At 47.4% G+C, this 17,892-nt stretch overlaps 1 protein-coding gene across 15 annotated transcripts in view; it reads right to left on the bottom strand.

Moving 5' to 3' along the window:
- Nucleotides 1-17,892, bottom strand: part of HIPK2 (homeodomain interacting protein kinase 2) — a 193,597-nt gene that overhangs the window by 50,193 nt on the left and 125,512 nt on the right. For 9 of the 15 annotated variants that reach the window (XR_003130590.3, XM_025434012.3, XM_025434007.3 and 6 more), the window contains 7 exons: nucleotides 16,243-16,366; nucleotides 15,839-15,958; nucleotides 13,943-14,029; nucleotides 11,950-12,134; nucleotides 6,343-6,505; nucleotides 2,311-2,518; nucleotides 1,287-1,408 (listed from right to left, as the gene is read on the bottom strand). Coding sequence is in view for 14 of the 15 variants with exons in the window: in XM_025434012.3 (XP_025289797.1) it covers nucleotides 1,287-1,408; nucleotides 2,311-2,518; nucleotides 6,343-6,505; nucleotides 11,950-12,134; nucleotides 13,943-14,029; nucleotides 15,839-15,958; nucleotides 16,243-16,366 (1,009 nt within the window). In the remaining variant the exon portion in view is untranslated. The remainder of the gene's footprint in view (nucleotides 1-1,286; nucleotides 1,409-2,310; nucleotides 2,519-6,342; nucleotides 6,506-11,949; nucleotides 12,135-13,942; nucleotides 14,030-15,838; nucleotides 15,959-16,242; nucleotides 16,367-17,892) is intronic. The other 6 variants (XM_025434013.3, XM_025434008.3, XM_049095231.1 and 3 more) reach the window with 1 other exon arrangement.

Raw genomic sequence — 17,892 nt, 5'->3', positions numbered from 1 at the left:
CAGACCACAAAACATGTGTTAGTTGTAATAGTTAAGACAGCAAGACATTAGAAAGACCAATGGAATAGAGAGCCCAGACAGACCTATGCAATTCCATTATTAAAATTAAAACCCCTGGGCAGCCCTGGTGGCTCAGCGGTTTAGTGCCGCCTTCAGCCCAGGGTGTGATCCTGGAGACCCAGGATCGAGTCCCACGTCAGGCTCCCTGCATGGAGCCTGCTTCTCCCTCTGCCTGTGTCTCTGCCTCTCTCTCTACCTGTGTCTTTCATGAATAAATAAATAAAATATTTAAAAAAAATTAAAACCCCAAACTTCTGGTTCAACATAAGATACCATAAATAAAGTGTCTGTAGGAACACTTTGAGAAAAGGCTTTGGGAACCTACCTTGTTTTAAAATAAGTGTGCCTTCAAACTAACAACATTTAGGTTAAGCTGTCCTTGCTGCCCAGTGATGGAAATGATTATGTAGAAACAGTATAGCCTGGTGGTTGAACACAGATGCCAGCATCAGACTCCAGGGTTGGTGTCCTGGTTCTGTCACCTGACTGTCGTGGGACTCTGAGCCAGGGATTGTGCACATTTCCCCTGTTTGTCAACTGGAAACAAATACCTTACTTATCTTGCTGTTGTGGGGATTAAATCAATTAACAACTATAAAGTGTCTGGCATAATGATGATGTATTTGTTCGAGTGCCATTAAGGATTGATTACTATTATCATTGTGTCACTCTGTCACCTTAAGTTTCCACAACACTTGACACATTTTCAACCAATTTCACCTCTGTGTTCTCATTCTACCACTGGAGTACCTATGTGAACGGATAAGGAAGGTTCCCGCTCACAGCTTCTGTGATCCTGGTTTTTTGACTCCTATGAAATAAGGAGATAATCTCTAAGGCTCCTTTTGGCACTAAAAAAATCATTTCTATTTTATAAGAAAGAAATTTGAGGCAAAGAAACATTAACTGACTTGCCTTAGGTCACAAAGTTATTAGCAGAGTTAGGATTAAAACCTGTGTCTCCCATATTAATTTACATTATAAAGCTACAATAGTAATAATAATTTCCCCAGACTCTCCCTGTGTCTAAATTTCTTCTTGGAATTATAAGCAAGATACCCAGGAAGGTGATTCACCTGGGGATCATTCAGAATATTACTGATATATTCTAATGAGTTGAAGCACCTAACTCATCACCGAGGAGGGAATTAGCAGAGATCTATCTCTTTTGAGAACAACATTAACATGGATAATGGCAATACCAGTAATAATAAGGAAAGAATTACCTGGGCAAGCAGACCTGGTTGGATCTGAAGAGGCTGTGCTCCCGGGGCTTGAGTGACGATGGGCACCGCATTCTCCATTCTCACGGAATAGCCAGCGTGCTTAGAGGGCGAGGCCTGCAACCCTATTCCAGACCCGGGTAAGGGAGAGAAGAGGGGTTGTTGAGTGGTCAGAGACCACTGGATGCAGAGAACCTTCCTAGCCAGCTGGGCAGGTCTCATCTCCCCTTTAGTTTCTAACTTAAAATTTTAAAAGCCACAAGAAAACAACTTTGAATGTTTTCAAAGACTAGAGGATCAAATTAGGGAGTCTGTGAAAACCAAAAGTGGAACAGCTCTGCTGGCAAATTACAGCAGAAAAATGGCTGCTGACATGAAAATACACTTGTGGTAGGTCAAAGCCAGGGCTGTTGGGAAGAGCGCCTGAATCCACTGGAAAGGCACGGATTCGAAACCTGAGCAACCACACAGGCTTATACCAGTAGGGTTTGCTTTGCAGAAACAACTACTCGAGCTTTCTGTATACACTGTAACTTCATACCCAGTCAACTCCTGCTTCTTAGAACTTTCAAGAGAAGAGTGTTGGGGTGCATGGCTAAAGAATCATCTGGGGGACAGGCCTGGGAGATACTTTTCAGACAGATTGATATTTTTCATGAGAACGAGGCGAGGCTGGCTGTCCAGAGTGGCAATTCTCTATAGATAACCCGTCCAGAGGACAGCTCACTGGAGGAAATGTAAGCTGACATCAGCGTAACAGTAAAAGCACAAACAGCACGCTTATTTACAGATAGCTGGGCCTGGGACAAAAGCACCAGCAGGTGGGGAGAAAAACAACTTGGTGCAGAAGCATAAGTCCTATTGTTTCTAGGCTGGCCAGAGCAGGAGGCGGGCCCTTCAGTTCAGTGATGCCAGTGCTCTCAGGAGAGTGAGGAAGCCTTTAGTCCAGGGACGTCACTGCGGGGACCGGTGCCCCAGAGGTCCCCCGGTAAGAAGCAGGTGAGGGGCTGTGTCTGCTCAGCCTTACCTTGGAAGCCGGGCGGACACACGATGAGAGCTTGCTGGAAGGGGTCAGGCCGGGCACAGATCTGGGCTGTTCCCGTCTGCAGGGGCATGCTCCGCTGAGCCACTGCAGCCATGGACGCCGCTGAAGGCTGGTAGAGTGCAGATTGGTAGTTTAGTATGGAGACTTCGGGATTGGCTAAGGAAATAGTGGCACTGGTGGAGGTGGGAGCCTAAAGGAATGATGGGGATTAAACAAAAATAAACAAAAATAAAAAATGAGGGAGGTGGTATGTTGGGAGACACGAGTCTAAAATAAATGAACTCAAAAAAGAGCAAATGAATAAAAACCAAGAGCAAAAAAGCAAAGACAGAGGGGAGTGGAGACACAGCTGAAGTCTCAGGGAAAAGCAGGCACCTGCAGCCACAATAGAGTCACCGCTGGTGCTCCTACCCAGGCCAGTTCTTCACATTTGTGGGGCCTGGACAGGAGTGCAGTTGGAAGCTTGCATAATGTCCTTCTAAAGACAGCAAGCAACCTGGAAGGCCAGGTTTGAGTTGAGGACTCTTGGATTCCTTGGGTCCTACACTGGAACGTGGTGATGGGCGGGGGGTGGGGGGGGGTGGGCGGGGGCTGGTGGTGGTGAGAGGTGACCTCCTGCTTTCCTTCTCCTGCCCCAGCTCTGTCCCACAGATTGGGGGCTTTGGGGGCACATATTTGGACCTGCCAGCCTGCATGTGCAAGCTCTGTTCATGCTCCTCTTCCATTGGGCCTGCTGGTGCAGTCTGTACTTGGGAGGATGACCCCAGGAAGAGGCCTCTGTAGGCCCAGGGGCCCAGGTCCCCAGAGCTTGGCATGGAAGCATATACACATAGAGGAAGCCTGAGACAGGCCTTGGAAGGGGCTCTCCTGCTCAAGTCTAAGGGGGAGTACTGTTTACAGATACCCTCAGATGGCCACAGAGCACATTACTGAAAATTAACACACCATAGAAATAGAGCACCAGGGAGAGGGACCCACTGAGCCTGGGGTTTCTTGTTTGAGTTTGGTGCGTTCTTATGCTGGTGTTCAGCTACAAAGTCTGAAGGCCAGAAAGGAGAGATGCTGGAGGGTCAGGAGAATTTAACTGGAGAGGAGTTAAATAAACTCTGAAATTATGTCCTCTCTCCTATCTCTCTTGGAAAGAGACATTTGGGAATGAACTTCCACGGGAAGCAAGGAATCTCAGTTCTGAATTGGGAATTCTCTGGCTTTGCCCCATCTTAGCCTCTTCACACTGATCCTGCAGCAAGATAGGCGGAGGTCACCAGTATCTTCGAATTCAACAGTTTACTACAAGTCTTGCTATTAGAGGTTACCCGGACTGAAGGCTATGGGGGGAAAGAGCCGCAAGGGTATCCTGGATACATGCAGAAATAGAATTTTAGGAAGGGTATGTCTATATGTCAAATTTGATAAAAGGGATAAAGTCTCATTTTACATTTTTTTACTAATACTTAGACTTTACACTGATTTTTAGTGCAAAGTAAATTGGTTTGTTTGGAAGTAATCACTCCGTTAGGTAACACACGTGCTTGTATTTTAAAATACATAGTGTCACAGTAAGTGGCTCTTCTGGGGCTCCAGGTAGTGTGACTGAGAATGCACGTGTGACATGTGCGGGGTGTGTGTTTTGTTACTGATGATGTTTCCTCTCTGTCCTCCCAGCAGCCCCACTTGTCCTGGAGGCTCCCCACCACACATTTCCCACCGTCCCTTGGGCTTCTCTCCTTGGGGACTGGTATCTTCCAGGTTCCCACATGGGTACTTGACTGTTCCACCTCCTGCAGCTGCCTCCTCCGAACTGTCCCTGGAATCTCACTCTTCAATTGCTACTTCCTTAGCTGAAAGTCTCTCCCCTGGTGCCTGGACTCTGTTTAGTGAAGTCCTGGCCTCCACTTTTTCCCTTCGATTCTTCTTGGGGAATGAGGCTAGAACATTCTTTCCAAAAGACTACTTTGAGCATGTCACCACCTCTGCCCCCAAATCTCCAATTACTGTCTAATAAACACTATAAATGCACTTTGCTCTGGCACTCCTTTCCCATGGTTTGGCCAAACCTCCCTTCCAAATTTATCTCCTTCTGCACTCTGTGCTCCTGGCACCAGCCAGAGTCAACTCACTGTTCGCAGAGCATGAGTGCAGTTCCTGCTGACTCACACAAGCCCTCCGGCCCACAGCATTCTCTCCAGGCCTCTGTGCTTCAGGGTCTCGCCTGGGTCCCATGTGCCCCACACTGAAATTCTCCCTGACACTATCAATTTAAATGAACTTCTCTGTTATATTAACCCATCTGGGGGTGCTTGGGTGGCTCAGTCAGTTAAGTGTCTGACTCTGGATTTTGGCTCAGGTTGTGATCTTAGGATCGTGAAATGGAGCCTCGCGTCAGGGTACCACTCTCAGCATGGAGTCGGCCTGTCCCTCTCCCTATTCTCCTCTCTCTCAAATAAATAAAAAAACAAAACAAAACAACAAAACAAACCCTTCTGCCTGCTGATGTAATGGTGTTCTGGTGATGAAGGACAAAACCATGGTGGTATTTGGTCAAGGAGCTCATAGACCTGGCCACGGACACCTTAGCCTGAGTGCTGGGCCAGGCACTGGGAGAGACCGTTTGTTCCTCTGGACTCTGGGTCTTAGAGAGCATTAGCTCTTCCCCGTAATGGGAGTTTTAAGAATACCAATGGCCCCAGTGGGGGGTGGGGGTGGGTGGGGGCAGATTCCAGGTGGCCTCTCCTGGATATAGGCAGGGGGAGAGAGGCCATGGAGGAAAAGCTTGGTCTCAGCAACTCGGGGTGCTGCAGGACTGGCCTGGAAATAGGGGAGGGGAGGAGGAGATGCGGTGGTGCTGGAGGCTGGGGTCAGTGCCTCTACAGTGACAGTAGGGGACCTGTCAGAAGAGAGTGGAGAGTGGAGGGCCAGGCAGAGGTATTCATATTTCAGGATTAGAACATATACACTCCCTTCCTCCGCAGGGGTGTGTGCGCACGTGCATGTGTACACACACACACACACACACACACACACACACACAGGAATGTTGAGGCCATTGCAGACTGATAGTAAGGCTGAAAAAAATCTAGGGACAGTCTTTTGGGGAAGTGGTTAAGACTAGAATTTGGGAATAAAAGTGAAAGTCTCTTAGATGTCAGAGGGAGGCAGCCTGGACTAGGATTTGGAGGTTATTCACTCCGTAAATATTTCCTGGCTATAATTCATATATTTTTTAAAGTTTTTTTTTTTAATTTATTCATGAGAGACACAGAGAGGAAGAGAGGCAGAGACACAGGCAGAGGGAGAAGCAGGCTCCATGCAGGGAGCCCGATGTGGGACTTGATCCTGGGTCTCCAGGCTCACGCCCTAGGCTGAAGGCAGGTGCTAAGCCGCTAAGCCACCCAGGGGTCCCCTATAATTCATATTTTAAACAGTTTGTTAGGTGTGGGGTTCTGCTTTTTTTTTTTTTTTTTTTTTTGCAAGAAGTTGGAAATCTGTGAGAAGAAAACCTCACTTTCCGGGTCCCCTCTGGTTCCAGCTGCTGGGGTTCTAGTGGCAGACTAATGAATTGGTTTTCCCTGTAACTTGGAGAAAGGACAGGTTTTATCTGTCCCAAGAGGAGACCATGTGTGCAGGGACAAGGGGGAGGGGTCTGAAACTGCATGATTGCCAGTGTCCCCTCAAGTGCTAGAATTCTTCCCCAGGCACATATGTCAGACATAAAAGCATGACAGGAGGAGGCTTTACATCACTCTCACATCGGGATAGAGGGAAACAGTAAGAGGTGCCATCTCCGTGGGACCAGCAGTCCATCCAGAGTGTAGGTCTCTCCAAAGAAATAAGCTTGGAAGGAAACACTTGCTTACATCGTTAAATATGACTGTAGAGGAACCTTGTGTATGACACTGTCTCTTGTATATGGTATCGGAGAATTCTGGACTCCTGACTAGGTTCGCAGGGAAAATACAATTCTTGATGCTCGCTGGCACCCTTGCCCACCTTCCCCCTCTGCTCTGTATTTACCTGGTTGTGGACAGTATTCAGCTGGTTGTTGAAGGTCATGGTCAGGTTGGTGGATGTGCTGGGGGCCACATGTGTAATGAAAGGGGTTTTGCTCTGGTTCACCGTGTCATACATATTCACCCGACGCTTGCAAATCTCCATGTTCTGGAAACATGATTTGACGCTGTTCATGCAACAGGCAGAGGCGTGGGGGAAAGAGAAGAGGATACATGGGATAAAGGGGAGAAAATGGAGAGAAAAAGGAGAGAACAGTTAATGTAATAAACAAGACAACCAGGGAAACTTAACTTTAGGTCTAAACTTCCTGGATTTCTCACGCAAAGTCTGCATTTCCAAGAGTTAAGGTTATGCAGATGAATTTCCCCTGCTGTCTTCCTCCCCCTTTCCCCATCCAGGATGGGTGGAGGTTCTCCATCGCACAATGGACTTGACTTGATGGGACTTGTCGGCCCTCGCCGTCTCTTCCTCAGATCCCTGATCTGCTGAGCCAACCTCACTGTTCCTTCCCAGCTTTCAGGGTGGTTTCTCGGATGGGGGAACAGGAAACAGTAGCTTCTGACCAGCCTCGATCTTACCTAAGACAACTCCTTGTGCTTCTGGGGCACTGGCGCCATCTAGGGGATGGCCAAGGAATCAGCCAACCCACTACCAAGTCCCTGTTGCCACTCTTGGTCCGTCCGCACTGGAATTGCGCGTGATACTAGTAATAATAATAGTGGTTCCCATCTATTGAGAACCGTGGCAGGTGTTTGCAGGCACCCTTTCACTCAGTCCTACAACAACCACAAGAGGGGGAGAGGATTGTTGCCCCTATCTTATGAGTAAGGATGACGTTTGAGAGAGGATAGAGAGGTCATCAGCCAGTTGAAGAGTTAATTACTAGCAGTTTCTTCACATGTGCATATACATCCTCTTTTGCCTCCTGATTCATCCTCCCTTTTGCTTTTCTCATTCTTGCCCAGTTACATGAAATAAAATTTCTCTCCCTCTTTTTCTTCCTTCATTGCACTTGTGAATCAAAATTAGGATTTCCTAGTTAGGAAAGTAAAGTATAAAAATGTTGCTGCCACTGGCCTCAAGGAAAAGAAAACCACAGTGGCCTCAACCACTGAGTTCTTGAAAATCCACCACAGAGTGTCCTTTGGGATTTGTACATTGTTTCTCATTCACTTGTCTTCTCATTAAACTGACTTTTCCTAAATGCTAATAATATTCAGGATAGTGAAACAGCATTTAAACTTCAATTCTCACTACTTACTTTAATTATAAATAATATAATAAGTGAATATAAATAAAATATTAATTTTCTGCTACTTAGGATTACAAATGTAGAGGTGCCTGGGTGACTCAGTTGGTTGAGCATCTGCCTTTGGCTCAGGTCCTGATCCCAGGGTCCTGGGATCGAGTCCTACATCGGGCTTTCTGCTCAGTGGGGAATTTGCTTCTCCCTCTGTCTCTCCCCCTGCTTGTGTGCTCTTTCTCTTGCAAATAAAAATCTTTATTTATTTTTTATTTTTATTTATTTATTTTTTATTTATGATAGTCACAGAGAGAGAAAGAGAGAGAGGCAGAGACACAGGCAGAGGGAGAAGCAGGCTCCAGGCACCGGGAGCCCGATGTGGGATTCGATCCCGGGTCTCCAGGATCGCACCCTTGGCCAAAAGCAGGCGCCAAACCGCTGTGCCACCCAGGGATCCCAAATAAAAATCTTTAAATTAAGAAAATAAAGGATTACAAATGTATACTATGGGTAATCTATATTTTGGGCCAAGCAGGTGCTTGTGGGCTATCCCTAAACATCCTTTCCATGAAAGATGTTCCGAACTCAGACATGCTCAGAGAAGCCTTTCTTTCTGAGTTAATGACTACTTAGAATGGCCACACAATGCACACAAAATAAACACTTACCGACTGTGACCCTGGAGAGAAAGTAAAACCTATTCTATGGTAACTAAGAGCTAAAAATACTACTAATAATGCTGGTAATGCCAACATGTTTTGAGCATCTACCAAGTACCAAGCAAACTGCTAAGTGCTTTCACATGGAAGCTGAAAGAATAAAATGATGGATTTTGTATTCTTATTGGAATGTTTTTAAAGCATTATATGGTTTTGTGACAATTCAACCCAAAGCTTTTAGACTCAGAATTTTCTAATTGAAATGGTCTGAGTTTTGAGTTTCAGGAAGACAGGCAAGCAACTTGCACTTTGGGTTAATTCTGTGAGAATGGTTTTTAAGGAATTTGTGCTCTAGAACCCTGGTATGGAGAAATGGGTGGGGTCTCTTTCACCTGGTAATCTAGATGTTGGGGCAGCTCTGACCCAGCCCCAAGGATCTTCAGCAGTGTGGGCTGGAGGTTTCTCCTTGCCCTGTAATTCTCACAGTCTTCCCAGCCAGTTCTAGGGACCCTTATAGGTTAGGCCTACTCTCAGGTAAGCCTAGGTGTGCTCAGAGACCTGTCTTTCCTTCTGGGGCCCATTTTCTGAATTCTAAATTGTTAATGATCCTCCTGGATCTACACCAAATTCTGAATTTGAAACTGATGCCTATGGTCTCCACGCTTGGTCTTCACCAAGGACAGTGAAGCATTCAATTGCTGCTTCCTTAACAGAACCCAGATGTGACAGGGCTCTGAGGTCATTCAACTACGCTCCTGACTTTATGTGGGTGACTGTCTCATCGACTATGCAGATGGCTAACGGGAGCCCTCTACAGAGCACCACTCCATCTCCTACCATGCCTTTTCACAAATGTCTTACTTGGCCCCTGAATATAAAAAGACCGATCTCACGGGAATCCTATTCAGTAAATCACCAAGTATACCTTCCTTCTGTTGTGCAGACTGACTCCTTGATTTACCCATGCCACCCCAGAAACAGGACATATCCTATAAAGAGGGCTTGCCAGGGAGGGGTCTGAGTTCCTTCTTTGTACTGGAGATCAGTTGTTTCAAACATGGTTTTAATTTAAAGATGCACCATGTGGTTGCTGCAATATGATCTCACTTACTCAGCATCAACTGATAAGGACCAGCATTGAAATCAGAGGAGGTAATGAGGGCACCACTCATTTCTTGCAGCTTCGGATAAGGTCAAGTCCAGCCTTGAGACTCGGCTCCATCGGAGTTTGGCTATGGCAGGCCCGGCCAGGACGTGCAAATGTCTCTTATCCTCAGCCCCATCATGCATCCCTGTGTTCTCCTAACCCTAACTAAAACCTGGCGCTCCCTTGAGCACACAGCGCCTCCCTGCAGACATCCAGGGAGGGGGCTACTTTCACATCCTAGGTCCCTGGAGGTGGAGAGGCTAAGGTGAGATCCCTTGTTACCCTCTGTTACAGGCTGGACTGTGCCCCCAAATTCACACCATGAAGTTCTCAGGCCCCAGGACTTCAGAATGTGACTGCATCAGGAGAGGGGATCTTGAAAGGGGTAAAATGAGGCCAGCAGGTTGGGCCCTAATCCAATTCCCTAGGAGGAGGAGGAAATTAGGACACAGATGCAAACAGAAGGACCCCGTGAGGCCATAGGGAGGGGATGGCCATTCACAGGCCAAGCAGAGCAGCCTGAGAAAAAACCAGTGCCGTCAAACACCTTGATCTTGGTGTTTGGTCTTGGTCTTCTAGAATGGTGAGAAAATAAACTGCTGTTTAAGCCCGTCAGCCCCTCCGTGTGCTTTGTTACCACAGCCCCTGCAAACCAACGCTCCTCCCGTTCTGGCACCACCGCTCCCTGTCAGTCACTGAAGCCTGGGGCACCTCGGTCCTCCACCTCGGTCCTCTGCGGTGCCCCATGCCCTGCTCGGTGGCGGAGGCTTCAGAGGTCAGGTGCTCTGGCCTCTCGGCTACTTCTCATCCCAGTGGCCTGCTGTCGATTCCAGCCACCCATTCCCGGGCAACCGCAACCACTACACTTCCCCACACTGCAGATTCAAGCACCTATCTCCCGGCCACGCTTTGGCCCCTCTGGATCTTTTGGCTGTTGCTAAAACCACCAATCTTTGAGGTGACCAGACCGTTCAGCCCGTCTGGCCCCTTCATCTTTGCTTCCTCTCCCTGTCACAGCTAAGCCTCCCACAGCCACCATTTAGATTACAGCACTCTAGTGCCAACGTCCTAAGTCTGTCAGTTTGTCTCCTCCTCTTAGCAGCCTGGCAAAGCTCCCACCTGGATGACCCCAGCTAACTGTCTGTCGTCTCCAGGCCCTCACCTGCGGGGTCCGGTTACCCTCTACACTATTCACGTCCAACCTTCATGCTCCGCTGCCCCATATTGCTCTGTTGGGTTTGCTCTTCCATTTCCTGTCCTGACTACCCAGGCTTTCCCTACACTTCTTCAGCCCCCCAGCCATTTTGCTCTCAACAAAAGACAGGAGCTGCCTAAAGAACACCCTCGACCCCCCTTGTCCAGCGGCATGCCTGCTGACATCCATGTACCCCTTCTGGCAACAATGGCCTTGCAATCCTGGCCCCTCCCGGCGTCTCAGGGAACTTCTGTGCCCTTCTCTGCAATCCTTCACTTGCCGCAGACACTTCCTGCCAGCACCTTGACCTGTTCCAGTCTCTTTGTATCAGAAGAACGCCCCCTGGGCCCCTCTAGGCCCTCCCAGTTCTCTCTCTACCCACCCTGAGCTCGGCAACCTGCCACGCTGGCTGCTGCTTCCCCTCAAACAGCTTTCAGGCCGCCCACAACTTTGACATTGCCCACCTCGACGGGCACGTGGTCTCCAAGCTCCTCTGACTTGATGAAGCACCAGGTAGGTCTTTGTTAAACGTATCCCCTGCTTAGAAGTCCTCTGTGACTTCCACTGCTCTTAGGATAAACACCCAAACCATGAACAGGGCGCCCTGTCCATTTCCTCTTTCCCTGGGACCCCAGCCCCTCTGCTGCTCATGTTTAGGGGTCCCCACCTGGCAGTGGCCTTCTTGCCTTTGCTGGCCTTTCCACTGGTTACCTATTGCTCGTTTTCTGGCAGTCATTTGTCAGGGACTGGCTGCCCTGCCGTGATTGCAGCCTACTTTCCCTGGGAAAACTCTGCTTCTCTGCAGATCACCTGTTAGGTGCCTTTCTCTCACCTACAGGCTGGAAACTCCAATGGGCAGCGGCCCCGTCTGCTCTGCCCCACAAGGTACCCGCATGTGGCACAGCTCGCAGTCCACTGGCTGGCTGGCTGAATGCACAAACCCAAATCCAAACTAGACTGAGTCCACTCCAGAATGGTTCTGGGAGTGACCTCTGGCACTGGAAGGGCTTTGCCTCATCGACGCTGCTGTCTATGGACGGCACTCCTTTCATGCTCAGGTCCCAGGGGCTGGTTCAGCCCGCCTCGTGCTCTCCCAGGCTCCAGCATTCCCTCCCTTTTGGTGTAAAGCACAGTGCAGCCCAGGGCCACTCAAGCTGACTGCCACCTGTTTTTACAAATAATGTTTTATTGAAATGCAGTCCCACTCACTGGTTTCTTATGGTCTACGGCTTTTTTCAGCTCTAACGGCAGAGCTGAGTGGTTGTGACAGAGACTGCTGTATGGCCACAAAGCCTAAGATATTTACTATCTGATATTTTAAAGAAGTTTGCTGACTCTGGTAAAAAGCACTGAGCAAGACACCTACTGTGTACTGTGGGGAAAATCGAGGAGGTGTGTCATGGTGACAAAGGGGTGGTTCAGGGTTTCGATGGGAGTGATTCTCTTATCAGCATCTATGGTCAGCATCTTCTTTAACAGGTCGATGAACTCCCGCCGGTCTGCCTTCTCCACCAACATGTCACTCCCTTCCAGATCTGTTGTCATGTTCACCTGGAGGGAAATCCGGACAGGTTACCAAAACCCCTGCTGTGCCCCCCTCCCCAGACTTCCCTTATCTCTGCCCAGGACTCTGTCCCTATCTCTCAGTTGCCCCTTCCCCATCCCCAGCAGGCTGTGGGTGCCCTGCTGCAGCCACTGCTGTGGGCTGTCACTGCCTACAGCCTGTGTCTGCTCCCTCCCCAGGAAAGGCAGAGGGAGGCCATGCGTGGGGAAGGCAGCGGGCCACTGATGACACTTGCAAATACAGAGAAGTAACAGGATGTGCACTGCTCCTGCTTCGATCAGCTAAGTTGAAATGTACCTCACATCACACGTCATTGAAAATAATCACAAGGATGGAAAGACTTCTTCACCCTGGTTGCATAACAATGTGAATGGACTTGATAGCTGCTGAATTAGATACTTAAGAATGGTTAAAATGGTCAGTTTTATGCTATGCGTATGTTGCCACAATCAAAAAACAGTAACTACACCCAAGTAGTAAAAACTGAAATGCCAAGAGGGTTATTTATTTAACCTGCAGAGGCCTATGTGGCCTCTTTGTACATGCACAGTGTATGTGTCCTCTGGCGGTGCCCGAGTAAGGGCCAGAATTAATTTAGGCCCCGTGTCACTGGGCTTACCCTCTGGCCAAGACAAGCTGAGTATCTGAACACAGGATATTTCTTCCAAGAGCAAGCCTATGACAGCTTTTGAAAGACTTGTTTTGTGGTGCTTTCTATTATTTTCCCAGGCATGCTCTGGAAAGCAATTTCAGTTTTCTCAGAGAATCTAAGCTTCTAATCAACTGACAAGTATCCTTTACTCAGAATCATGACTTTTGGTTACACTCACCTTCAGTAAGAAGTGTGCTGAGTCGAGAGCTTTACTTCGCATCGCTTTTAAGAAAAACTCTCTTTGGGTTGCCCTGATTTTAGACTAGTCTTTACACTAAAAATAGCTAAAGTTCTAGAATGTTCTCTGGGCACAAAGGTGAAAGCCTGTGGTCCCTCCAGTGAGCTGAGAGAGACTGACTGAAGTGGGTTGAACAGTGTGGCAGCAAAAGATACGTTTAAGTGCTAATCCTTGGTACCTGTGAATGTGACCTTATTTGGAAACAGGGCCTTTGCAGATGTCAATCAAGTGGAAATGAGGCCATACTGGAGCAGAGCTGGTCCCAAACCAATGACTGGTGTCTTTATAAGAGAAAGAGGAGAGATTTGGTGCCCAGATAGGATGAAACTCAGGGATAAAGGCCACATGAAGAAGGATAAAGAGGTCAGGGTGATGGAGCTACATGTCGGGGAACACCCATGATGGCAGGGGCCAGCAGACACTGGGGCTGGGGCTGGGCCAGTTTCTCTCTAGAGCCTTCAGAGGGAGTATGGCCCAGGGTACTTGAATGTCGAACTTCTAGCTTCTTGAACTGTGAGAGAATAGATGCTGTCTTAAGCCACCCAGTTTGTAGTGTTTGTTACAGCAGCCAGAGGGAATTAATACACTGAGTCATGGGCATGAGACTCAAGTGTGCTAATGAGTTTGAATTCTTATGAAAACATCGCTAAGATTGGCCAGTACCTTTTTTTTTTTTTTAAAAACAAATGGGAACCAATAAACTGAAGCTATTTTGAAAGAGCTGGTGTAAAGTTTTGAAAATGTTCCACCAACCCAATGGTATTCTTACTAAGAGTCCATAGCATTGTTCAAGGTCAAGGTCAAACACCACAATTGAGTGATGTGAATTTCTACCTGCCATCAGGAAGTCTTGCTGTGCTTGGTTTGTAAAGGGCTAACATTGCATACTCACCCATGGGGCTTACCTGGGCCATGTCATCTAAACAGTTGAATATGTACTTTCTTGCTTCTTTCGACTTAATCCCTGTCTCTGCTTCATGGTCATCTGGTGTCTGGTCAAAAGAGGCAAAAGCTGATTGATTGATCATGTGAATCATTTCCTTGTCACTGTGACTAAAACCCTGGAGCTTTTGCTTCTCATGAAGGGTCCTTTCCCCACCTTTCAGAAGACACTTTGATTCCTCTTAAAGTGACCTGCTCCTTAATTACTTTCTTTGTTCATCCTTCACACTAACTCATCTCTCTTCTTTCCTTCCCACAAACACCTGTCAGAGGCCCACTCTCAATCAGATCCAGAGTTCCCACAAGATAGGCCACATCCTGATAAGCCTTCATTCTCCCTGAGTTTAAGCAGAGGCCTTTTCTGCATGGTTTTATAAATTTAAATTTTATTTTATTTCTCAAACTCTCATGCAGATGGCTCTCACTGCATGCCAGGCACTATTCTAAAGCACATGAGCTCATTCACTATACTTCACAACCATTCTAGGTTGGATGATGACCAATGCATATCCTAGAGGGAGAAAGAGGAATGGCGAGCTTAAGGAGTTTGTCAAGGCTGCATGACCAGGGAGCAGCAGCTGGCCCCAGTGTCTGCCTGGGGCCGAGGCATGTACATTTGGTGGTCTTGGTCTAGGAAGCTGCTATCTCCAATTACTACAAGGTTTCTAGACGCACCCACGGATCACAGGTAATTAATCCTCAAAATCTCACTCAAGGATGGCATACCTGGAGTCACTAGTCTCCAGGCTCTGCTATCCCAGGAAATGCTGGACAAGTAGGCATAAACTAAGTAAACATGAACCACCTATGTCATAAAAATGAACCCTGTCCCTGCCTGGTCTCACCCTCTACCACCCCAGAACTCTTTTTACTGGGCCTGACCTAGAGCTGCTCACTCTCATAGTTGCCAAATGCCAGCCCTCTCAATAGCCTTGGAGTGCTTGCTTAGCTCTCAAATCTCTTTTCTAGATCTGCAACTACTCGCCACACTTTATCTTTAAATCATATCTGTGGTTTATGTAAAAAACAAAGCAAAACAAAACAAAAACAAAAAAAATCCCAACAAACAAACCCCACCCACTCTCTTGCAAAAAAAGAAACACCTAAAATGAACATAAACAAACTTAAGACTTGCATTATTTTCTCCTTCCCAGGAAAATACATTGATTTTAATTATTAGGCACAGATCAAAGTGAAAGCAAAATATGTTTCCGTTAAAGTAAAACCACCCAAGAATTTACGGTGTGCAGTGGTGCGCTATACCACCTGTCGGCTGGGACAAACAGATCCCTCCCTAGAGCCATGTGGTTGAGGCTGTTTTCTTTGCTTGGAAGACCCTCTTCATCCTTTAGGGTCCAGCTCAAATGTTCCTCCCTGACCCTCTGCCACAGGCAATATTCAAGGCCCCACATTCTGTCCTACCAGGAATGCGGGAACTTGTGACAGCAGGGGGTAGGTGGGAATGAGTGGGTTGGGGGGAGAACTTGGGCTCACCACATGCGTCCAGGCTTAATTTGGATTAGGAGCTCCTTAAAGGGGGGTGGTGGTGGTTCATTTCTCTCTCCAGCACAAACCCAAGAAGTCATCATGGTTTTTACTGTGATTAAATCCCAGGAGTTTAGCCACCAGAACTTGGGATTTGAGCTTCATGGGCAGCAGGCCAAACAAAGTGGGGCTTTTGAACATTCAAATTCATCCATCCCATGTATCAAAACGATCACCCCCTCTCCCATGCTGGCTGAATCAATGCGAAATCCAGGATCCACGTGCTGATGGCAATAGCTCCCCATTAATCAGACGGTGCCCTTCCTCCCTAAGTGTCGGGTGTTGGTGAGGAATGCAGGGGATGTTCTTCCTACCTTCAGCCTCCACAAGGGATACGGTGAGTCTGTGTCACGGTTGAAAAACCTAGTTGTCTTTGTCCCTGCGCTTAATAAATATTCAGCTGGCAAACCCTGTGTTTGTGAAATATACCGAATCTGCAAGAAAAGATGAGAATGAGGTCAGGGTGTTTCCTGTCACTGTACATATGGTGTACTAACGGCTCTGGCGCCTTTTAGAAAAAATGACAACTTTATAGGGAAAGACAGAAGTAAGAGAAGAAAAAGGGGAAAGAAAGAAGAAAAAGGGGAAAGAGAGGAATAAGAAAAGCACTGTTACGAGAAGCAAGGTTTGAGAGACAAGGAAACACCCTATTACCCCATCCACGTGTCATGTTATAAAGGAAGTGCTTCTTGTGAATGCCTGAGCTACCTGGACCCACCTGATCGTACTCAGAAGCTCCTGGATAGAGCGGCCAGCCCAGGAACAGCTCAGCAATGACACAGCCCAGGGACCACATATCAATTGCCTCGCAAAATGGTAAACCAAGGATGATCTCAGGAGCCCTGAAAAGGAAGAATGGGAGAAATCATTAGCAATTTGGAGGGGCAGACAGCTACTTCTATATGAACTCTACATAAAATCCTGTCTTTCAAATCCAGGGTGCCATTACTGTTTCCCTCTAGAGGACCTATGGTTCTTGCACTGTGTGGGAGTGATTCCCCCCAGTCTTGGGCCTGGTGCTCCCCATCGGCAGGGAGTGTGGTCAGACGGCCGGCTGAGATAAAGGGTGGATCTAGAACAGGGAGTCACATCCATCAACTTCATTACCATTACGCTCCAACCAGATGAGCTAATAACCACTTTAGAGAGACCCAGGAGTTATCTTTTGTAACTGAAAAGCCAGAAAACCCATCTTTAGAGAGTGCCTGGTTTTTACAAAGGAATTCTGAAATGCAGATGTTCTACTTTCAGTAATACAGAAGACAAGTTGCCTCTACCCAGAACAAGGGGATCAATCCAATACCCATTAAGCCAATGATCCGTCCTCTAAGGAGTCTGAATCACACTTTTATAAGGAAACGCTATTTTTTTTTTTATCATCAGCTTCTAAAAAGTTGGGCTCCTAAAAAGTCCTCTAATATTGTTATTATAGAACCCTGTTCATGAATCCAGTCTGGATACCAGTCAGAACTCCATTCTAAACCCATTTCCAACTGCAGGACTATGTCCCTTCAAATGATAGGCAGGGTTATATGCCGGAACTTCGGAAGGAAACCACCTAAATTCAAAGAGAAATTTTCACATGTAGTTAGTAATGAAAACCAAGGAGACCACAGAGTGCATTTTCTTTTCTGAGAATGTGTCATGATTAAGGAGGGGTACATTTTGGAGAAAACCAGGTTCAAAGTATGAGGTATGAACACAGCTTTAAAAACTGTGGCTCAAGGCGCTCTGCTGATAATGAAATGCATTAGCCCAGCTTCTGTTTTCTCTGTAAATTTCCCACTTGATTAAGCAATGCCAGAGGACGCCACTCTCCTCCCCTTTCCGGAGCCTGGAGTGGGAGCAGTGGGAGCTGGGCAACTGCACCGTCTGGGTTATCTTCACCCAGCTAGCACGGGAGGAGGGAGCGAGAGTGTGGTCAAAACATCTCCACTTGTCGCGGAGCTTCGAGCTGGATTCTCCCCACTTAAAAAGCATCTCCCCACTTTGCTCTTTTAAATTTGCTCTCATGGCTAATCTTTTTTCCTCCAGGTAAGAGCACTGAAAAACAAACAAACAAACAAAACCCAACATGTTTTGTAACAAAGTCTTGATTTTTCAGAAGTAAAAAGGAGTCTCCTCACTTCTTAGAGCTGGAGATTCCTCCGCACTGCTGCCAGGTGCTTCTAGAGTGCCACAGTCCTCAGTCTGCACTCACTACATTCTTTTGCCAGAGTCCAAGGCTGGGTGGGTCTTCCCAGGCATGGTAGGAGGGAGTTAATGTGTGTGTGTGTGTGTGTGTGTGTGTGTGTGTGTGTGTGTGTTGGGGGGCAAGCTGCCATTGGCCCTACTTAAATGGTCTTCCCTGTCCCCTCCCTGCTGGCAT

The sequence above is a fragment of the Canis lupus genome, chromosome 16, assembly GCF_003254725.2.
Source record: "Canis lupus dingo isolate Sandy chromosome 16, ASM325472v2, whole genome shotgun sequence".
Taxonomy (NCBI): domain Eukaryota; kingdom Metazoa; phylum Chordata; class Mammalia; order Carnivora; family Canidae; genus Canis; species Canis lupus.
Note: the sequence above shows the minus strand (reverse complement) of the source record. Positions and strands in the feature narration are given on the sequence as shown.